The sequence below is a fragment of the Vulpes lagopus genome, chromosome 12, assembly GCF_018345385.1.
Source record: "Vulpes lagopus strain Blue_001 chromosome 12, ASM1834538v1, whole genome shotgun sequence".
Taxonomy (NCBI): Eukaryota; Metazoa; Chordata; class Mammalia; order Carnivora; family Canidae; genus Vulpes; species Vulpes lagopus.
Genome location: NC_054835.1, coordinates 80581987 through 80601583, shown reverse-complemented (window position 1 = coordinate 80601583; position 19597 = coordinate 80581987). Strand labels below are relative to the sequence as shown.

General features: G+C 35.6%; 1 protein-coding gene across 1 annotated transcript in view; it reads left to right on the top strand.

Annotated features, from left to right (window-relative positions):
• The window catches only part of TMPRSS11A (transmembrane serine protease 11A), a 51473-nt gene that overhangs the window by 21668 nt on the left and 10208 nt on the right, over nucleotides 1-19597 (top strand). Inside the window, exons 4-6 of the mRNA XM_041726882.1 lie at nucleotides 1356-1474; nucleotides 13853-13920; nucleotides 15823-15983. Coding sequence (XP_041582816.1) covers nucleotides 1356-1474; nucleotides 13853-13920; nucleotides 15823-15983 — 348 coding nt within the window. The remainder of the gene's footprint in view (nucleotides 1-1355; nucleotides 1475-13852; nucleotides 13921-15822; nucleotides 15984-19597) is intronic.

Below are 19597 nucleotides of genomic sequence, written 5' to 3'. Positions count from 1 at the left end.
TTTCCAAAATGATATTCAGCTATTTTTTAAAATTGTGTAAATAAATAAATTAAATTAGCATATTTATAATCATGTAAATACTGCATTTCAGAATTCTATTTTTTTCAGAATTCTTTCTAAAATTGCATCTTTCTCTGCACAGACTGCAAACCTTTAGTATTTTTTGACAAATCTCCATAGCGCCACTCACACAGATGTATATGATAAAACAACTAGCTCAGGCTGCTTACTTGAATGGTTTCATCTATTGTCATCTTCCTCAGACTTGATGTGGAGTGATGAAGACTCCATTAGGAGCTTTCAAGGTTTTAAGAACACAGTTCTGGGCTTCCTATGATAATCCCACCAATGGCCAAAGACTCTTAGGTCAGTTAATTTGATTGCACAAAAGCCTCTTTATTATGATTATAAGGTTTGATAACAATATGGATTGCATAGGTAAGTATCAGGGGGATCAAAAAAGCACTATAGAGTCTGGAGATGTCCCACACAGATGGACCATCCTGAGATCCCTCCTTCTTTCCTAGGTCCATAGCTGGGAAATTCATTTTATCTTCCCTGACTCAGGCTCCCCTGGGAGAGATACTGTGCTGTGGTTGCTCCATTCTCCATCTTTCTCTATATTTAACTCTTTGTAGCTTTCCTGTCCACCTGCCTCCCCAAAGCCATACTCCTAAGATTACTAGATTTCCCAGGAGTCTCCACTGCTCTCTGTTTTCTTACCTTTCCCAGTAGTCAAGCAGAGATCTGATTGTTTCACCCCAATTACACAATGTTCTTACCTCTCACCTTAAACAGATTGTTTCCCTTTCTTTTCCTGTCTTTCTTATTGGGCCTGTCTCTCCCATTACAAATCAAAATTCACAAGGACACTCATTACTACTACTTCCAGTTGATTATAAGGTGGTATACATTTCATTGTCCATCAGCAAGGGACATAATAAGAATTAATTGAATTAATTGTTCCAGCTCTAGAACCACACTGTCTAGGTTTAAACTCAGGCAATTTACTAGTTATTATAGCATAGAGCAAGTTACTTAACACCTCTGAGTCTCACTTAACTTCATCTGTGAAATGGAGGTAACACCAATCTTAAAGAGCTAGAGTGAGTACCAAATAAATTAATACATGTAAAATACCCAGAATAGTGTTTGACAACATGGTAGACAATAAATGTCAGCTATTATTAACATAAAACATTAATTATTATTTTCATTAGTAGTATTGCAAAAGTAAATTTTTAAAAATCTCAGTAATAATTCAACACTTTATGTTAACCCCATTATATTTGTGCTTTAGATCCTGAAAACTATTCCCATATCATGTGATTTCTTACTTTTCCTTGGTATCACAGGCCAGAAAATGGAGTATTATCATGGCACCTTTAAAATTTCAGATCTACGAATTAATAGTCATTCTGAACAAAACAGCACATACCAACTTAAGGACTTACGGGAGATGAGTGAGAATATGGTAAGTCAAATGATATCCTTTCTGTTGTAAAATAATGTAGATGGAAGGGATTTGTGGATCATTTCACTCAATATTTCTCAAAAGATGATCTTCTGACCACTTGCATCCAAATCACCTTGAAGCTTCCTAAGCCCCCACTCCAGACCACTGAATCAGTATCTAATGGGATGAGTAGGCAGGGATGGGGAGTAAAGGAATTTGTATTCTAACAAACAGCAATTCTGATAAACCACTCTTTCTAACTCAAACTCCTCATTTAAAGGTGAGAGAACTGAGGCCAACTGTATCCCAGCTTATGGCTTCCCCCATTGCCCCATAATATCATCCAAATGGTAAAGTTTAACCATATCAGAAGTGGTTATTTGTAAAAACCACATGACTTATTTGTAGGATCCCATTTTAAGATCTAAAATATTTTTAAAATATATGAGAGAAAGAAAGATAATCACAAGTATTCATTTTATCTCACAGACATGCTAATAAGGATAAAATACCCATACCTATTGCATAATATTCTAATGCAATGCTAATAATTTTGTTAAAACTAAATACAAGACTACCCCTAAAAAGGAAAAAGTAAATTCAGTTATTTAATAGTTCTGCTCAGGATGCTTGTGAACCATCACTCAAAAACTAAGCTCAATTTAACTCCTTTGACAAGAAAGCACAGTAATACAGTTATTTCAAAAGGGTGAGTGAGAATGGCAGGTGTATTGGTTTGTTTTAGTAGTCAAAGAATCTTTTTAGTTCAAAACATTTCCTTTCTTTCTCTAATCGATTTTCGTGTTTTCAAATCACCATCTGATCTTTACCCTTATGCATACTCAATTGCCCATAATTGCAATAATATCGAGTTATAACCTATAATTTCAGTTCTCACTAAATCATACAGTTGTGTTCCATCTTGCAGTCTTGTCCCCCCCAAATATTAATTAATGTTCATAGGCTGAAATATATCCTTCCATTCTTTTATATCCACAGCACCTTAGAAAACAGCACTTGCAATCATTTCTTGAGAAATGCCAGAAAAACCTTGGATACATACCCTAGTACTTCCTTTATTCCTCTAATTCTGAGTGACTACACAACTTCTTCAATGTAAAAGCAGTAATAAAAAATCTGTCTTTGATATACAAAGTCTTTGAACTTGAGAAACATCTATAATAAATCAAGAAAGTTTAAAATCTGTTTTTCTTTACATTTTACAGTCAACACTGCTGTTGTTTTAGGCTAATCAAGACACTGTCTTTTTTGCTTTTGTTTCTTTTGCCTTCGTGGATGTTATCTTGCAAGAAGTTACTGTGGCTGAGTTAAAAAAGGGTGTTGCCTGTGTTCTCCTCTAGGATTTTGATGGAATTTTGTCTCACATTTAGATCTTTCATGTCCGTACATCTTTGCCAGCACTTGGTAATATCTGGCTTATTGATTTCTGCCAGCCTAACAAGCAAGAAGTTATATTGTATTTGTGATTTAATTTACATTTTTCTAATTACTAATGAGTTTGTGCACTATTAAATATACTTGTTAGCCCTTTGAGTTTTCATTTTTATAAATTGCCTATATCTAGCCTTTATCTGTTTCTCTATTATTTTTTTACTTGTGTTATTTTTCAGGAGTTCCTTATATTTCCTAGATGTGAACAGTTTGCTGGTTGTAGAAACTACAATTATCCATTCTGTTTTCTATTAATTTGGACCATGTTATCCTTCATGATATAGAAATCCATAATTTTGAAATAATCATCTTCATCAATTTTCTTTGCCTTCAATGTATCTAAAGTCCACCTTTGTGTATAATGTTAGGTAGGGACCCATGTTTTATTTTCCATGTAAGTGAGCTACTTTTCCCAATTTAACTAAACAGCCTTCCTTCCCAATATATGGTATGATTGTTCAGCTCTACATTTCTTTGCACTTGAGTCTTGCAGAAAAGGAAACATGATCTATCTCCTCAAATTGCTTCCAATCTCTTTGGAGAGATGAGAGTGACACACCTGAAACTGAACAGCATGACATAATTAAGGACTAAATTGTATGTTGAGGACCTTAAGGGCAGAATAACTTCAAAGAAAGGGAAGTTCAGCTAGGTTTGCCATAGTCAAGAAAGGCTTTGTATTATTTAGCCCTGTTTAAATGATACAGGTATCCTATTTCCTCCACTCACCCAGTCACCTTTAGAAGAACTACACAAAAGGTTCATGCCTCATCCTGAGCCACTCCTGTTTATTGTTGCTAAAATCCCAATGAATAAAACCCAGATTCCTGTCTCTGCCCTATATGAGTGCTAATTAGACAGCCAAGAAAGACAGGTTGCAAGTCCTGTTCTTCCTCATAATTTGGGATTTACTGATTTGAAGGCAAACAGAGATGCAAAAGTAAAATGAGTTCATGTTCAGATACTGCTAAAAGAACTCTAGAAACCAGACACCAGTAATTCATGACACTCCCAAACAGGTAGTCATCTTCTTTAATTATTATAAGTTTGGGTGGGGTCACTGGCTGAGATAGTACTTTATTTGAAGAAACATATTTCAGAAATATCAGGAAATATTTTTAAACTATAGGGTCATCACAAATGTGAAAGTTATAAGCTTGTAATATCAGAACAATAAGTAATATGTGTTGAGTGCCAAGTACTACATTGAGCACCTTATATATATATATATATTATTTTAGTTAATCCTCAAAAACAACTTTATGAGGTAAGTTCAATTAGTATCACAATTTTACAGATGAGAAAATCAAGGTACTAAAAAGTTAATTTACTTAAGATCATACAGCTAGTAAATAACAACATTTAAGATTTGAGATTACATGTTCTTAATAAATTTCAGTCAATCCTAAGACTCATCTGTGTGATTTTACTCCTAACTACAATTCCACAAAATTCCAGATATCAAGTAATTATCCCTGGCACATTAGTCGCTTTCAATTACACTGTCAACATGGGCCAGTGACCATTATTTGCATTAACATTACCAATAGTTGGGTATTTTCTTAAGGTTGTCTCTTCCAGAAAAATACTGCTCCTGTGCCCAAGGACACCAGAAAAGGGCCTAAAATGGTTCTCAAAATATCCTTGATACTATGTGTCTACAACTGTAGAAACAAAGAACTTGGAAACAAAGAGATGCAAGGACATAAACCAATTAGAAACATTCTCTAAAAGAATTAGAAGACAAAAGTAAGAGATCTGGCTCTGATCAACACTGAGTCAGGAAGTGTTTCTACCAAGAAAAGTCAACTGAGTCAAGACAAACAAACTTAGCAAAGGTGTTTGTCTTAAAGTTTGGAGTTGCATAAGGTAAGAGAAGTAAAAGATGTTCCATGCTTGGTGTAGGGCTGTGATCCTATGCCTAGAGAGAAGAAATTGGATTTGGAAGATTTGAGAGAAAACTAAGCAGACATTATCAGGAAACTTCATGTTCAGAGTTAGAAAAATTGGATGTAGAGTACGGCTGAGTCCTTGCTTGAGAACATGGACTTAAATTTATTTTGTAATTAAAGATGAGGCATATCTGGAAGAGGAAGATGTGTATCACTGCACCTCTACCTTCAATGTGTTTAATGTGAATCCTGGAAGAAAAAGCTAATTGTTGTATATCTCATGTCTAATCTGCAGTGTAACAATGCAAAGGAGGCATTATTATCTACACTTTGCTGATAAGAGAATGAAACCTCTGAAATTAAGGTCCTCAGCCAGTAAATGACAGGGGGAGATGTGAAGCCATAGAGGTAATTTGAACATGTGCTCTTTTATTAAATTGTTCTACTTGTCAGGAAGGAGCTCAGCTAAGATAGGAAGCTCAGTTCTACATCAATTCTTCTTCTATTTAATATTTAAATTTTTTTCCCTATTTTTTTAATTTAAATTTTGTGAGTTAAAAATTACATATGTTTAAAAAATCACATATGTTGTGCTAGGTAACTTTTACGTAAGCAACATGCCAGATTTATTTATTATAAGTATGTCCTCCAGTTTCCTCATTTCTCGATATTGGCTTTGTGTTCAGCTTTATTGAGATAATTTAGAGGTAACATTGTGTTATTGTATGGTATAAAACATGTTGATTTGATATACTGCAAAATGATTATCACCGTAACACCTCCATCATGTCACATAATTACCCTTTCCTTTGTGGTGAGAACATTTCAGATCTTATTCTTTTAGCCACGTGCAAGTGTATAACGCACTACTATTAGCTCTACTCCTCATATTGTACATTAGATCAGTTTGTACCGTTTGATCAACATTTCTCTGCTTCTCCCACACCCCTGCTCCCACCCCCAGCCTACTCTGTTTCCATGAATTCAGCTTTTTGGAGTCCACTTAAGTGATATCATACAGTATTTGTCTTTGTCTGATTTATTTCACTTAGCGTAATGCCCTTAAGGTCTATCCATGTTGTCCCAAATAGCGGGATTTCCTTCCTTTTTGTGGCTGAATATTCCTGTGTGTGCATGCACATTTGTATACACACACACACACACACACACACACACACACACACTCACCACATCTTCTTTATCCATTTATCCATCCACAAACACTTAGGTTGTTTCCACATCTTAACTATGGTGAATAATACCCTAATGAACATAGGGGTTCAGATATCTCTTCTGTATCCTCTTTTCATTTCTTTTGGATATATATACACAGAAGTGGGACAGCTAGCTCTTTATATACTTGGATATTAACCTTTTATCAGATACATGATTTGCACATATTTTCTTGCATTCCTTAGGTTTCCTTTACATTCTGTTGGTGACTTCGTTTGATGTGCTGGAGCTTTTTAGTTTGATGGAGTCCCACATACTAATTTTTGCTTTTGTTGCTTGTGCTTTTAGTGTCGTATTCAAATAACTGTCGCCACACCGACGCCAAGAAGCTTTTCCCCTATGATTTCTTCTATAAGTTTTTATGGTTTCAGGTCTTATGTTTAAGTCTTTAATCCCTTTTGAATTATTTTTGAGATGGTGTATAGAGGCCCTATTTCATTCTTCTGTATGTGGTTTTCCGGCTTTTCAACACTATATATTGTAGAGATTACCCTTTCCTCATTGAGTATTCTTGGCTGCCTTGTTAAATATTAGCTGATCATATATGTGAAATCTTTAGGATTTTTCTCTATATAAGATTATAGATCTTCAAATAAAAATAACTTATTTCCTTCTGATTTGGATGCCTCTTATTTCTTTTTCCTGCTTAATTGCTCTGGCTAGAACTCCAGTAACACGTTGAATAGGAGTGGTGAAAGTAGGCACCCTAAGGGTCCTGTTCCTGATTTTAGAGAGGAAGATTTCAACCTTTCCCTGTGAAATATTATATAAGCTGTGAGCTCTGGGCTTTCCATAGATGGCCTTTATTATGTTGAGGTTTGTTCTTTCTATATACAATTTGTTGAGCATTTTTTATCATAAAATGATGTTGTATTTGTCAAATGATCTTTCTGCACCTATTGAGATAATCACATGATTTTTATCTTTCATTCTATGAATGTGGGTGTCACATTTATTGGTTTGTGTATGTGTATCCTTGTACCTCAGGAATAAATACTACTTGATCATAATGTATGATCCTTTTAATATATTATTGAATTTGATTTGCTAATTTTGTTGAGAATTTATGCAACTATGTTCATCAGAGATTTTAATCTGTAGTTTTCTTGTGTCATTATCTGGCTTTGGTATCAAGTATTTGGAAGCTTTATCCAAGTATTTGGAAGTATTTGGAAGCTTTCCTTCTTCTTCAATTTTTTGGAAGAGTTTGAGAAGAACTAGTGTTAATTTTCTTTAAGTATTTGGTAGCATTCACTAGTGAAACCATTGTCTTGGGTTTTTCTGTACTGGGAGGTTTTGATTACTGATTCAACCTCCTTATTCCTTATTGATCTGTTCAGATTTTTTATTTCTTCATGACTTAATCTTGGTAGGTTGTATGTTTCCAGGAGTTTATCCATCTTTTAGGTTATCCAATTTTTAGTATATTCACAGTAGTCTCTTATGATCGTTTGTATTTCTGTAGTATCTGTTATAATATTCCTTCTTTCATTTTCTGATTTTGAGTCTTCTCCCTCTCTTAGTTTAGCCAAAGATTTGTCAATTTTGTTTACCTTTCCATAAAACCAATCTTAGTTTTGTTGGTCTTTTCTCTTGTCTGTTAGTCTTTCATTTATTTCTGCTTTAATCTTTGTTATTTCTTTCTTTCTGCTAACTCTGGGCTTTGTGTTTTCTTCTAGCTCTTTTTTAAAATTTTAATTCCACTATTGTTAACATAGTGTTATATAAGTCAGGTGCATAATAGTTTTCTTCTTTTCTAATTCCTTGAGATGTGAAGTTCGTTGTTTATTTAAGATCTTTCTTTTTTCTCAATATAGGTATTTATCACTATGAACTTCCACCTTAGAGCTGTTTTGGTTCAAACATAGTTTTGGCAAATGTTTCCATTTTCATTTGTTTCAAGATTATTTATTTTCCTTTTGGTTTCTCCTCTGAACCATTAGTTGCTCAGAAGTGTATTGCTTCATTTGTGAATTCTCTGGCTTTCCTCCAGTTACTAGCTTCTAGTTTCATACCATTGTAGTCACAAAACAGTATGATTTCAGTCTTAAATATTTGCTAAGACTTGTTTTGTGACCTATGATGATCTATCATAAAGAATGTTCTGTGTGTTCTTGAGAAGAATGTGTATTCTCTTGCTGTTGGGTGAAATGTTCTATATATGTCTCTTAAGTCCTTGGTCTAAAGTGTGGTCAAGTCCAAAGTTTTCTTGTTGATTTTCTGTCTGGATGATGGATCCACACTAAAAATGGGGTATTGAAGTCCTCTACTATTGTTGTATAGTCTATTTTTCTCTTCAGATCTGTTTGTATTTGCTTCATTTATTTAGGTACTCTAATGTTAGGTAAAATATTTATTATGATTATATCTTCTCAATGAATTGACTCCTTTATCATTATAAAATGACTTTCTTTGTCTCTTGTTACCAGTTTTGGCTTCTTTTTTTTTTCTTAAAGATTTTATTTACTTATTCATGAGAGACAGAGAGAGAGAGGCAGAGACACAGGCAGAGGGAGAAGCAGGCTCCATGTAGGGAGCCCGACGTGGGACTCGATCCCGGGTCTCCAGGATCACGCCCCGGGCCGCAGGCGGCGCTCAACGCTCTAAACCGCTGCGCCACCCCCCAATTTTGGCTTCTTGTCTCTTGTCTGCATCTGGCCTTTGAGGAGGAAGACAACAGAAACAATGATAATAGAGGAAGGAGGTTGATAGAAATATCTGCATATGTATGTTTAACATAAACAATCTATGATTGGAAAAAAATGTGGATAGGTGTTTTCTGAGAAAAGTTTTTTTGAAAAAAGAAGCAATATTAACTATCTCTAAACTTCCTGACAAAGACTACAGCACAATCTTTACTAGATAATCTATTTAGAGTATTGCTCATCACTCAGGAACTATAACAGTGTCTAACAGTAATGATTCATATCCTCTCTTTTTCTCATTCTCACTGAATAACTAAATTTAGAAATTTCAAGGACAGCAAACCTGGAGAGAACAGGAACCTTCTAAAAAATGACCTTTCTTTGCCTCAGGTATTCTGGTTTAAATATCTTTAGTACAGTTTAAAAAGACACAAATTATATATTTTCCTCTTCTAAAATGGTAATTCAGAGATCTAAGCTTTTGTGTTACACCAAGTTAATAATTTATCTTTTATCACTCTTAATTGTAAATGTTTTAACTTACTGAATTTACTTTGCCTCTCAATCTCAAGAATAAAAACCAATTTGGAGTAAGATTATCCACTATATTGCTACTTGGTAAGTGTGATTAGAGAGTCACAGATGTCCATCTGTTTCTTTCTGATATCCTACAAGGAGATACTGAGGAATGACTAGTACAATCAAAGAAATAACTTTGATAATATCGCATAGTGTCACACCCCATTTGTTGAGATCGTTACTTCCTGGTTTAGAGTAATCAGAAAGTCACATTTCCATGGCACTCACCCACACACCCATAGACCCCATATGACACTGGATCCAAATGCCATATCTAATAGACATAGCACTGGGTTCAAAACTGTGGCAAGTTCTTGTGGGGTTTTTTGTGTGTGTTTTTTTAAGGACTTTTTTTTAACACAAAATGACTCAATATCCAGAAGGCTATCAAGCTTCAGAATCCTATAAACACCATTACTGCTCAGGTTTGCCCATGCTCTTTGTAGGTTTATAAAAATTATTCATAGCTGACTTCTTGATTCTTGGGTTTTGCCAAAAATCTAGAATTATAAATAGATACAACTTTAAAAATTGCAGTAAGAACTACCAAGATTTTATTCCTCATTTTTAGAGAGCAAAGAAAACAGACTGGTGTTATAATAGTTTCTTGACTCTTTACATGCTACCTGCTACACATCGGTGGGTAGGAGCTTTTAGTAAAAACACATGTGTATGCTCATCCCAAGGTCAGCTGGTTCACTACTCTGTCACATTGGGCAAGTCACTTCCTCATCTATATAATGCTGATAATAATAGTATTCACCTCAGAGGGTTGATGAGAAAAGCAAATGAGCTCACAAATACAATGGAGTTAGTGCTTGGTGAACTGGTGACACACAACTGTGATGACTATTCTTACTCTTATAACTATTGTAGTCTCATCATGGAGGAGCTTTCCACAAGCAATCAAATTACCTGAAAATGTCCAAAAGGAGGAAGAGTACCCATCAGTAATTCATAGTCAAATTGTTTTTTTCTTCAGAAGCATTAGTCTAAATCTAATGAAAAGCTCATTAAAAACTCTTGCAAATTTCTTAGTAAATGCAGGTCTTTCTGATAAATTCTTTCTTTCTTTCTTTCTTTCTTTCTTTCTTTCTTTCTTTCTTTCTTTCTTTCTTTCTACAAAAACATGCTGTATTCCTATATATTGTAGGGCATGAAAAAAATCACCATACTTATCTGCACAGGGTGTGCAATATAGTAACGGAGATAATGTATTTGCATAAATGACTATGTTAAGGAGGGAGTTGAAGGGATAAGAAAAATTAAGACAGGAAGAGGAAAGATTACTCTGAGGTATAAAGAATAACCACAAAGTCAATTAAGTCTTATTTAAAGCTAAACGTGTGTGTGTGTGTGTTTAAAGCATCTCTTACACTGTTCTTTGTGTGCTACTCTTACTATAATTAGGAGACAGCAACAGGATCTGAAGTCTTCTTCATGGCATATTTGTGGGTCCTTTAATTTTTGGTGCTCATCTAGTGTGACATTGAAAGAAACTGTTTTTATACTCCATTGGCCAATTTTTGGTGGCTTCTTTCTGAAGTTTGCAGTCTCAGTCATGAAACACCTCCTATGTAAATACTGGGGTTGCTGAGAGAGAAGTCAAGTTGGGAAGCAACTGACGGTGAAAGGCAAGCAACATGTATAAACAGACTTGGTTCAGGAATGAGAACTGAATGGTTGGGCGCAGTCTGTTAGTTGGAGTTCCAGCCTCTCCCTAACTCTTTCATTAAACACCCAACTAATGTTCAATTGCCCTTTTAGAACTTAATCTCAGTGCAACTGCCAGCATTTCAACATCATCAAAATAAAGAAGTACTACCCTGCAAGGGGTGGGGGTCTGTGTTTAATGTTAAGTGACTAAGTTCAACCAGCAAACTCTGCAAATGCCCCAGAACGGGAGGTAGGTTAGATTTATAAATCACTCTCTATTAGCTTGTGTAAATAACACATTTATAAAAACCCACATGCAATTTTTTTAAAAACAAAACTTCTTCACATTTAGAATGCCAAAGTGTCAGCAGAATGTTCCTTATGAGGCAAGCTTTCAACTTTTAGGAAAAATTAATAATTATTTTAGTGACTCGTCCCTAGAAAGTTAGTTCATATATAAAATCCATTCAGCAATAAAGTTTATGCTCATGTTTTCTCTGATCTCCCCCCTTCGAAAATTTCTTTATTGTAGAAATTCTTTTAGCCAGTCCCTGTGCTGCAGTATTTCTGTGTTTTCCTCAGGCTACTCGGATCACCTAAACATCCTGGGCCTCACCCCAAGCTAATCAAAGAGGCTTTAGAGGGGCAGGGTCCTGGAATTTGTATTAGAGGAAAACTTTATTTCTCTGATTACTGAAGTCACTTATACCTAGATTCTTGTTAATGACATTCTTTCAGCTTCTATCTTTCCAGACAACTGAACCATGCAAAGACGGGAAGGACACTGGGTGTAGATACTCTTCTCAGTAGCCATGTGACTTTAGAATGATGTCACACATAGTCAAAACTTAATCTAATACCTTCACCAACAATTACAAACAGCCAAAGGAATGATCGTGGGTAGAATTTCAGAGGATAATTACAAATCAAACTTCTGTAAATACTCAACTGTCATTTACTTTTCTTCCCTTTCATATTTAGCACTTTTCTTCCTGCTGGGTTGGTGTTTTGTTGTTGGGTTGTTTTGCTTTGTTTTGTTTTGTTTTGTTTTGCCTTTTCTTTCCTTTTGGATTTCCCCCAGATACTGTAACAAGACTAGGTATGTGTAACTAGAAGAGAAATGGTCACAACAATGCCACTCCTGCAAAAACATATCTTCCAAGACAGTTCTAGCTTATAAACCTCACACCTCCCCAGTCCACTTAAGCTTTTCTTATGTAAATACAAATAAGTATATATATTTTGAATACTAACAATTTTTCTATTTTCTAAATACTGCATTTGATCTTCAGGTTTACAAATACATGATTAATTATATTTCGACGGGCAGCCCCGGTGGCTCAGCGGTTTAGTGTCACCTTCAGCCCAGGGCCTGATCCTGGAGACTCGGGATCGAGTCTCACGTCGGGCTCCCTGCATGGAGCCTGCTTCTCCCTCTGCCTATGTCTCGGCCTCTCTCTCTGTGTGTCTCTCATTAATAAAATCTTTTTAAAAAATTATATTTTGACAAGCTTTATACCTTAAGTCAACCAAATGTTTATTTTATAACTTACTGTTTCATAATCTCTGAAAGAACTTGAAATAAAATGTACATCACATTTAACAAAGAGTCTGTGCGATCAATGAGAAGAGACACACTGGCAAATTGAAGATCTAAATTTAATTCCCAATTTATTATCCACCCAATGCCAGGGAAATTTACAATCTCCTTTTCAAATAAAATACGGATCAAAATAATGTTTATTCCATACCAGTTATTGTAAGGGTTAAAGGAGATGAGGAAGATTTTGTGTCTCGATTAAGTATTTGTGAATGCCCAGTGGTGCTAAGGAAGTCATGACTTGTTCCTTGATACCTGAAATAGCTTTTCATTAATTTTTATGTTTTTGTCTTTTTCCAAATGAAAGTTGGTGACTGCCCCTTCCTTAAGGATTTAGGACATGGTTTTTGTACCTTTGGTTCTTCTACCAAGTGTGAAATGCAGTGCTCAACGTTTAGTTCAGATGACACTGTTGCCACCCAGTGGTCACTAGGAGATATGCAAGCCAAAATCCAGGTGTGATAAACCACAGCCACACAGAGCTGGATCAGTCCATTAAAATTCTGTGCAAATGAACCAAAAAAAAATTAGCTTATCTTTTCCTTCCTTGGTTATATAAACTAAGTAATACAACTTTGATCTAAATATGCAACACCATATTACTCTTTCTTCCTCTCTGATTTACCCTAGGGCCCACAATCAACCATTTAAAAATCATTGGCTCTCTCCCAAATCCCTAACGCCTATTCTCTGTACTTAAACCAAAGAGCTGCAGAGAAATCTAAGACGGCAATGCCAGGATGAGGGGTAGGGAACCACCTGCATGTAGTTCACTACCAAAATATACCCGGCATTCTATGTGTGTTTAATCTTTATATTGTATGAGTAGCACATCAATATCTTTGTTTTACAGGTTAGGAAATTGAAGCTCAGATTGATTCAAGAACTTCCAACCTTGCCCAGTTCATAGGCAGCAGGATAGGCTTCAAGCCCAGCTCTGAACCAAGGTTGTCTCCATCATCTCTCAAGGCCTCCCTCCATGTCACATCTTGGCTCTGTGTCTTTTGGCTTCATTTTCTATAGAATTTGGGAGGCTGTCTTCTATTCAAAATACCTATGTCAGCACATTACAATCACCTGGGAAGGCTTTTAAAAATAGGAATGCCTAGATTCCCTCCTGATCAATTTTATCCAAAACTCTGAGAGAGGGACTCCAGTATCTATAATTTTTTTTAAAAATCTGTCATTGATTGTTTCACTGTGAGAGTTGAGAGCCATCAGTATAAATAATATTACTCATTTTAAAACTCTTTTCTATTGCTTTATTATTTAATCAGAAGGATATTCTTATTATAAAATATCTTATTAACACAGACTTTTTCTCTTGTTGTAATCATAGGTGGATGAGATATTTATAGATTCGGCCTTGAACAAGCATTATATCAAGAACCAAGTAGTCAGACTGACGTATGTATATTTGGGCAAAGGTGGACTCCCAGCCTGGAGGGATATAGGGCAAAAAAGATGGGAACTCTCATATATTGTTGCCTCTGTGGGCTTGCTCTTGCCTAGGATTTCTCATGAATAGTATCTCTATAGCAGTCTGGAGATATAGAGGGCTGACCATCATTTTCTAAATGCAAAAACGAAGATACAGGAACTTAAGTGATACATTCAAAGTTCCCCAAGTGACAGAAAAAGGATTCAAACCCCATGGACTGATTGTAAAGCCCAGGACTACCAGAACCTGTGGCCATGGGAAAACCTACCAAGTTGTCTTTTTTTGACAGATGTGTCATTTCAAAAATAAGAAGGCAAAGTTGACTACAGAATGGGATCATAAATTTTACCTGTAATGGAGTCCCAGGAGGCATGCCCAAACAAAAAGATGTTCATGTTCTAACAGATTTTCTGTTTGTTATGGTAAAAGGGGAAGGCTCATATCAATTGTATAAATTGCTCAGAGGTTTCAATTGTGTTATTTGGAAAGCACGTAGCAGAACATAAATACATAATAGATGCAAACCTATGGGCCTGTAGGACTCACCCTTTTTAAAAATGAGCATATTCAGATAGATTTACATAAAGGAAATAATTTTTCTCACCAATAGACTAATGCCTTATTGGAAGACATATTCCAAGTTCCTTACATCTTTACTAAATAGCTAGTGACCTCCAGAAGGATTTTATTACATAAATCGGACAAATTCTACAATGTTTGGGAAATAAAAAACACATATTTGCAGAAATTCTCTGGATTTCATATCCTCTATTTTCAAATTCTGATTTGCTGTAACGTTCTAACAACATCATTACAGTCTTGTGGACTCCTTTGAATATACGGTCATTATCACAATGTAAGTTTTTGTGTGGGTCCAGAGAAATTCTACCTCATAAACAATGTTTTCTTTCTGTTTCAAGAGGGAAAATTACTTTGTCATACATTTGTCAATTTGACATAAAATTCTGATTATTTGTATCTTTACATTCTAGAGCCTAAATGGACCACAATATATAAAATGCCTCAGAATCCATATGATTTCCTTTTTTTTTTTTTAGTCAAAGGATTCAGGAGAATTAGGTCTCCTGCTTTTCATGGCTTGGGTCTTTTGAAATGTAAAAATAAGAGACATGCCAGATCAATACATAGATTTCATTTTTTTGAAAGACCTTTACTTGTTTGGTTTTCCTAATTTAAGAGGAAAAACTGACTACTACAGGTAAAGGGATTTGAATTTTTTTATATGAAAAAAAGTTCAAGGAACTGGACATGTTTAATCTGAAGAAGAGTCAGGAACCAAGAAAGCCATTGTCTTTAAATATTTTATGTGGAAGAGGAATTTGATTTTTTATATATGTCTCAACTGGTAGACCTAGGCCTATTGTAATGGAAGATATAAGGAGACATATTTCAACTCAAAATGAAGGACTGTATTAAAATCAGAGCTGGGCAAAGAGAAACAGCCTCAGGAGGGCAGCAAATTTCCTATTATTTTAATTACTGCACTGGTGTTAGAGGGCTAGGGATGCTGTAGAGGTGATTCAGGTATCAGATACACGAGCAACTGGCCAAATGGACCACTAACGTTTCTTCCAATATTCAGATTTTATGATTTTGATGAAAATTTTTTTGATATGTGAATCTTACTCAACCGCTATAAAATCTACTCAAAACATAATGGAAACTTGAAAAGGGATTGTATGAAATGATCTTGGTTCAGACAGTGACATACAAATGAATGTCAAAACCAAAGGATTAGTCCTTGACACTTTTAGCAATTAAGATATAATTCAGGGGCATTAAATCCAGGAAAGAGTATAATAACTGATTTATTCTTTGAATAAACAGCTTTCTCTTGTATGTTGTAGTCCAGAGGAAGATGGTGTGAAAGTAGATATCATTATGGTGTTCAAGTTTCCCTCTACCGAGCAAAAGGCCCTACTAAGGGAGAAAATCCTTAGCATCTTAAATCAGAAGATAAGGAACACAAGAGCCTTATCCATAAATGCCTCTTCCGTTCAAGTTAATGGTAAGTAGGTATACCTTTCTACGGGACGTGAAATTTTCTATCAGGTCCATTTTAAAGATCTAATCTTAAACTTACTTGCGATTATTTCCATTCCAAATAACAGCTAGAATTTAGATGGGAAAATTTTTTCAAGTTAAAAAAATGACATTTCGAGGTTTTATGTTTCTCTGATGAAAGCATGTCTGAGATTAGTTGTCAAGTGGTTTTTCCTGTAGGTACTGACTGGCAGTCATCCTAAAATAAAAGCGAACATCACCACTAACAGAATTAATCTGACCTAGCCACTGCCTCCATGACTAAGCTAGTGAAAATACCACGCATTTAGCAACAACCATTTCTCTGGGTGAGATCTTCCTAAAACATAAACTCATTTGTTGCCTTTTAAGAATATGGATGGTTTCTGTATATAATGGAATTTTATAAAGTTTCCCTTAACATTTTTTCCTGTGGGCATTTGGGAAAATGATAAACCAACTTTGGAGCCACTAAAGCCATCTTATAAGCAATGTTTTAAAAATCACAGAGCTGGAAAAAAAAATCACTGGAACTATTATACCATTATCATTGCTCTAAAAAGGAAAACTACTCTTTATCAAGGCCCTTGTCTACACCCTTCCAATGCAACATCTAATTTTTATATTCTTAGGAAGTAGGCAAATACACTTTTATAAATATAAAAGAAAGACAAAAAATTAAGGACCCTAATAACTAAAAGATGTAAGTTTCAAATATAGATCTCTAATTTCCTAAAGGTTCTATATAATATAGTGTTCTGTAGTCAAACACATTTAGAAATTCTATGATATTCATCTCTTACATTAGCATATTAAAGGCTCCGAGGAGTCCAACTAGAGACGTATTTGCCCTTGTGCATTAAGCTGCATCCACAAGCCCCTGCTTCTGTCACACAAGTGCAGATTTCCCCTACAAATTCCAATCAACACCAGACTTAAGAGAGTTGCAGAGTAAGGGATTAATATCAGAGGTAAAACAGGATGCCCTACCTTTGCAAGAGTCTGGCTGACTCTTCAAGAGGAAACCTGATCAGGAAGTGAAAATCTGAGGGAATGGGATGGGCAGGAGTTTGCTGGTGAAGAGTCAACTACTCCGGGAATAAAGCTGGGGACCTCTCCCAACCCAGGAGGGAAGAACCTGTCAAGGGCTTAATCCACCTTGTAAGGTGGGGAAACAAATGAATTGAGGTTGTGAAATAGTGGCAGTTCTGATAAATTACATGATGTGTTGCATGTGATTTCCAATAGCCAGTTAATTAGCCAGAAATTTAAAAGCCTGATCTATCTGAAACCAGCACTGAAGCATGAAATGGTTATCGGTTGCCTGGCCTTTTTGTTTTTTACAGGCTCAGTTTGTGTGCTACAGCTTATTTTAATGACTAGTATCTTAAAAGGCTGGGTGTGCTGATGGAGAACCTGATTTGAAAGTTACCCAATTCTGGGGATGCCTGGGTGGCTCAGCGGCTGAGCATCTGCCTTTGGTTCAGGGTGTGATCCCAGAGTCCCAGGATCAAGTCCCGCGTCAGGCTTCCTTCATGAGCCTGCTTCTCCCTCTGCCTGTGTCTCTGCCTCTCTCTCTCTCTGTGTCTCTCATGAATAAATATATAAAGTAAGACAGTTACCCAATTCTAACCTCATAGAGTCACTGCAAGACCACCCAAGTAATTGGCCTGTAGCTTTTACTTCCATTCTCTCATCTGTAAAATTGCAATGATAATGTTTGTTCGTCCTGCAATCATAGAAATAACATGAGAATATACAAGAAAATAGAAAATGTGAAACATATAGGCCATCACGACTTAGAAAGCTAAATAGGGTCTACACGTGCTTTGGAAACCTAAAAGCATTAATGTGAGTAGTAGTAGAAAAAGCTGGAACCTTGAAAGTTTCCAAATTTCCAAGTGTAAAAAGAGCAGTGTTTACTAGCATGTAGGAAAACCCATTTAGTGAAAAGCTCAGCAGAATCCTCAAGGCAATTCTTTCAGGCAAAAATCACTGCTTTCCAGGAACACTCTCCGGGTGATTCCCAATGAGTGAAAAACTGTCGAAATTCTAGACCAAGTCCAGAAATAACCTTGTAACCCAAGATTCTCTGTTATTTGTCAGGAATTGTGGGGTTTTTTTGTTTGTTTTGAGGGGGGGGGGTTCTTTGGAAAAACAAAAACTGTGCTATATGGGTCCTTTATAGGATGCAGAGTGTCAAAGCAAACCTGAAATCAACCTCTTTGCATTGCAAACACCATGGCTCTGGAAGAGCAGCTCACTGCCTACATTTGGTTCCTGTGTGCTCCAGTTCCCCTTATGTGGTTTGTAGCATACGAAGCACTGAACACTAACTAGATCACTCTCAACTCAGAAGTATGCTGGAGGGTCATTTTTATTACTAAGGTTTATTTCACTCCTACATATGAAAAGTAAAACTATTTGGTAAAAATTAGATATCTTCTTTTTTTAAATAAAATATTTATTTATTCATGAGAGACACACAGAGACTGAGACATAGGCAGAGAGAGAAGCAGGGTCCATGCAGGGAACCCGATGTGGGACTCCATCCCAGGATTCCTAGATCATGCCCTGGGCCAAAGGCAGACGCTCAACCCCTGAGCCACCCAGGTGTAACTCTAGGTGTAACCATTCTCCCTAAAAATTCAGTCCTCAAAAATGCAATTACACTCACAACCATTTTGAACAACCTGGTATCATTCTTGGAAAGGGGAAATTTGCATCTTGCTCAAACTAAGATGAAATTTTAACTGAAGAATTCTAACATTATACTATTTTCTATTTTAATGCATTACTAACTAATATAGGGCATATTAAATTATTTGCTTTTTAAAAAAATGAAACAAGAAATTTACCTATCTTAAAAATACATTTGATAGAAAATTGAGTTCTTCCATAGAGTAAATACTGGCAATCTATCTTGAGCAACCAATTCTTCACTGTATAATGACTTGAGCATGCATGTAAGGGTATTCTTGAATTGGATATTTTCAAAATTTCCACTTCACCAAATTCTTTGGTACTAGTTTCTAAATGGAATTTATTGAAGGTGAGTAGAAAGAAACATTCTTGTTTTGTACAATGTAAAGTTAGGGACAGAGAATATGAGTCTGAGAAACGTAACACCGGTTGAAGTAAGTAAAACAGTTTATCCTCATTCTACTCAGTAAGTCTTTTTATCTTGAAAATCATCACAGTTTTCAAATAACCTTCCACCAAATGAGGTTTAAATGTTCATGTGTCCTTTGTCAGATTCCTAACTTTTTTGGAAATTGACAATTTAATTTACATTCTGTCTTTACCAATATTCAGCAGATGTTGGATACAAATAAACAACAGTTTATTCTTCAAAAAAAAACCATTTTGATAACTTAGTAACTGTGTTTTAAAAGTATTTTAAATATGGTTTCTGTGGGTGGTTTCAACGATTTTTTCATTCCTAAACCCTTTGACTAAGTAAAGGCTTATGTGAATTCTTAAATAGAGGAGACAAAAGCAGAGCTGCTCTGACTAAGGCTGGGTGTAAACTTGGAAATCCCATCTTCTTGCTCCCTCTTACCCCATTTTCTCTATCTCCTGAAGAAAATCCAAAGAGGC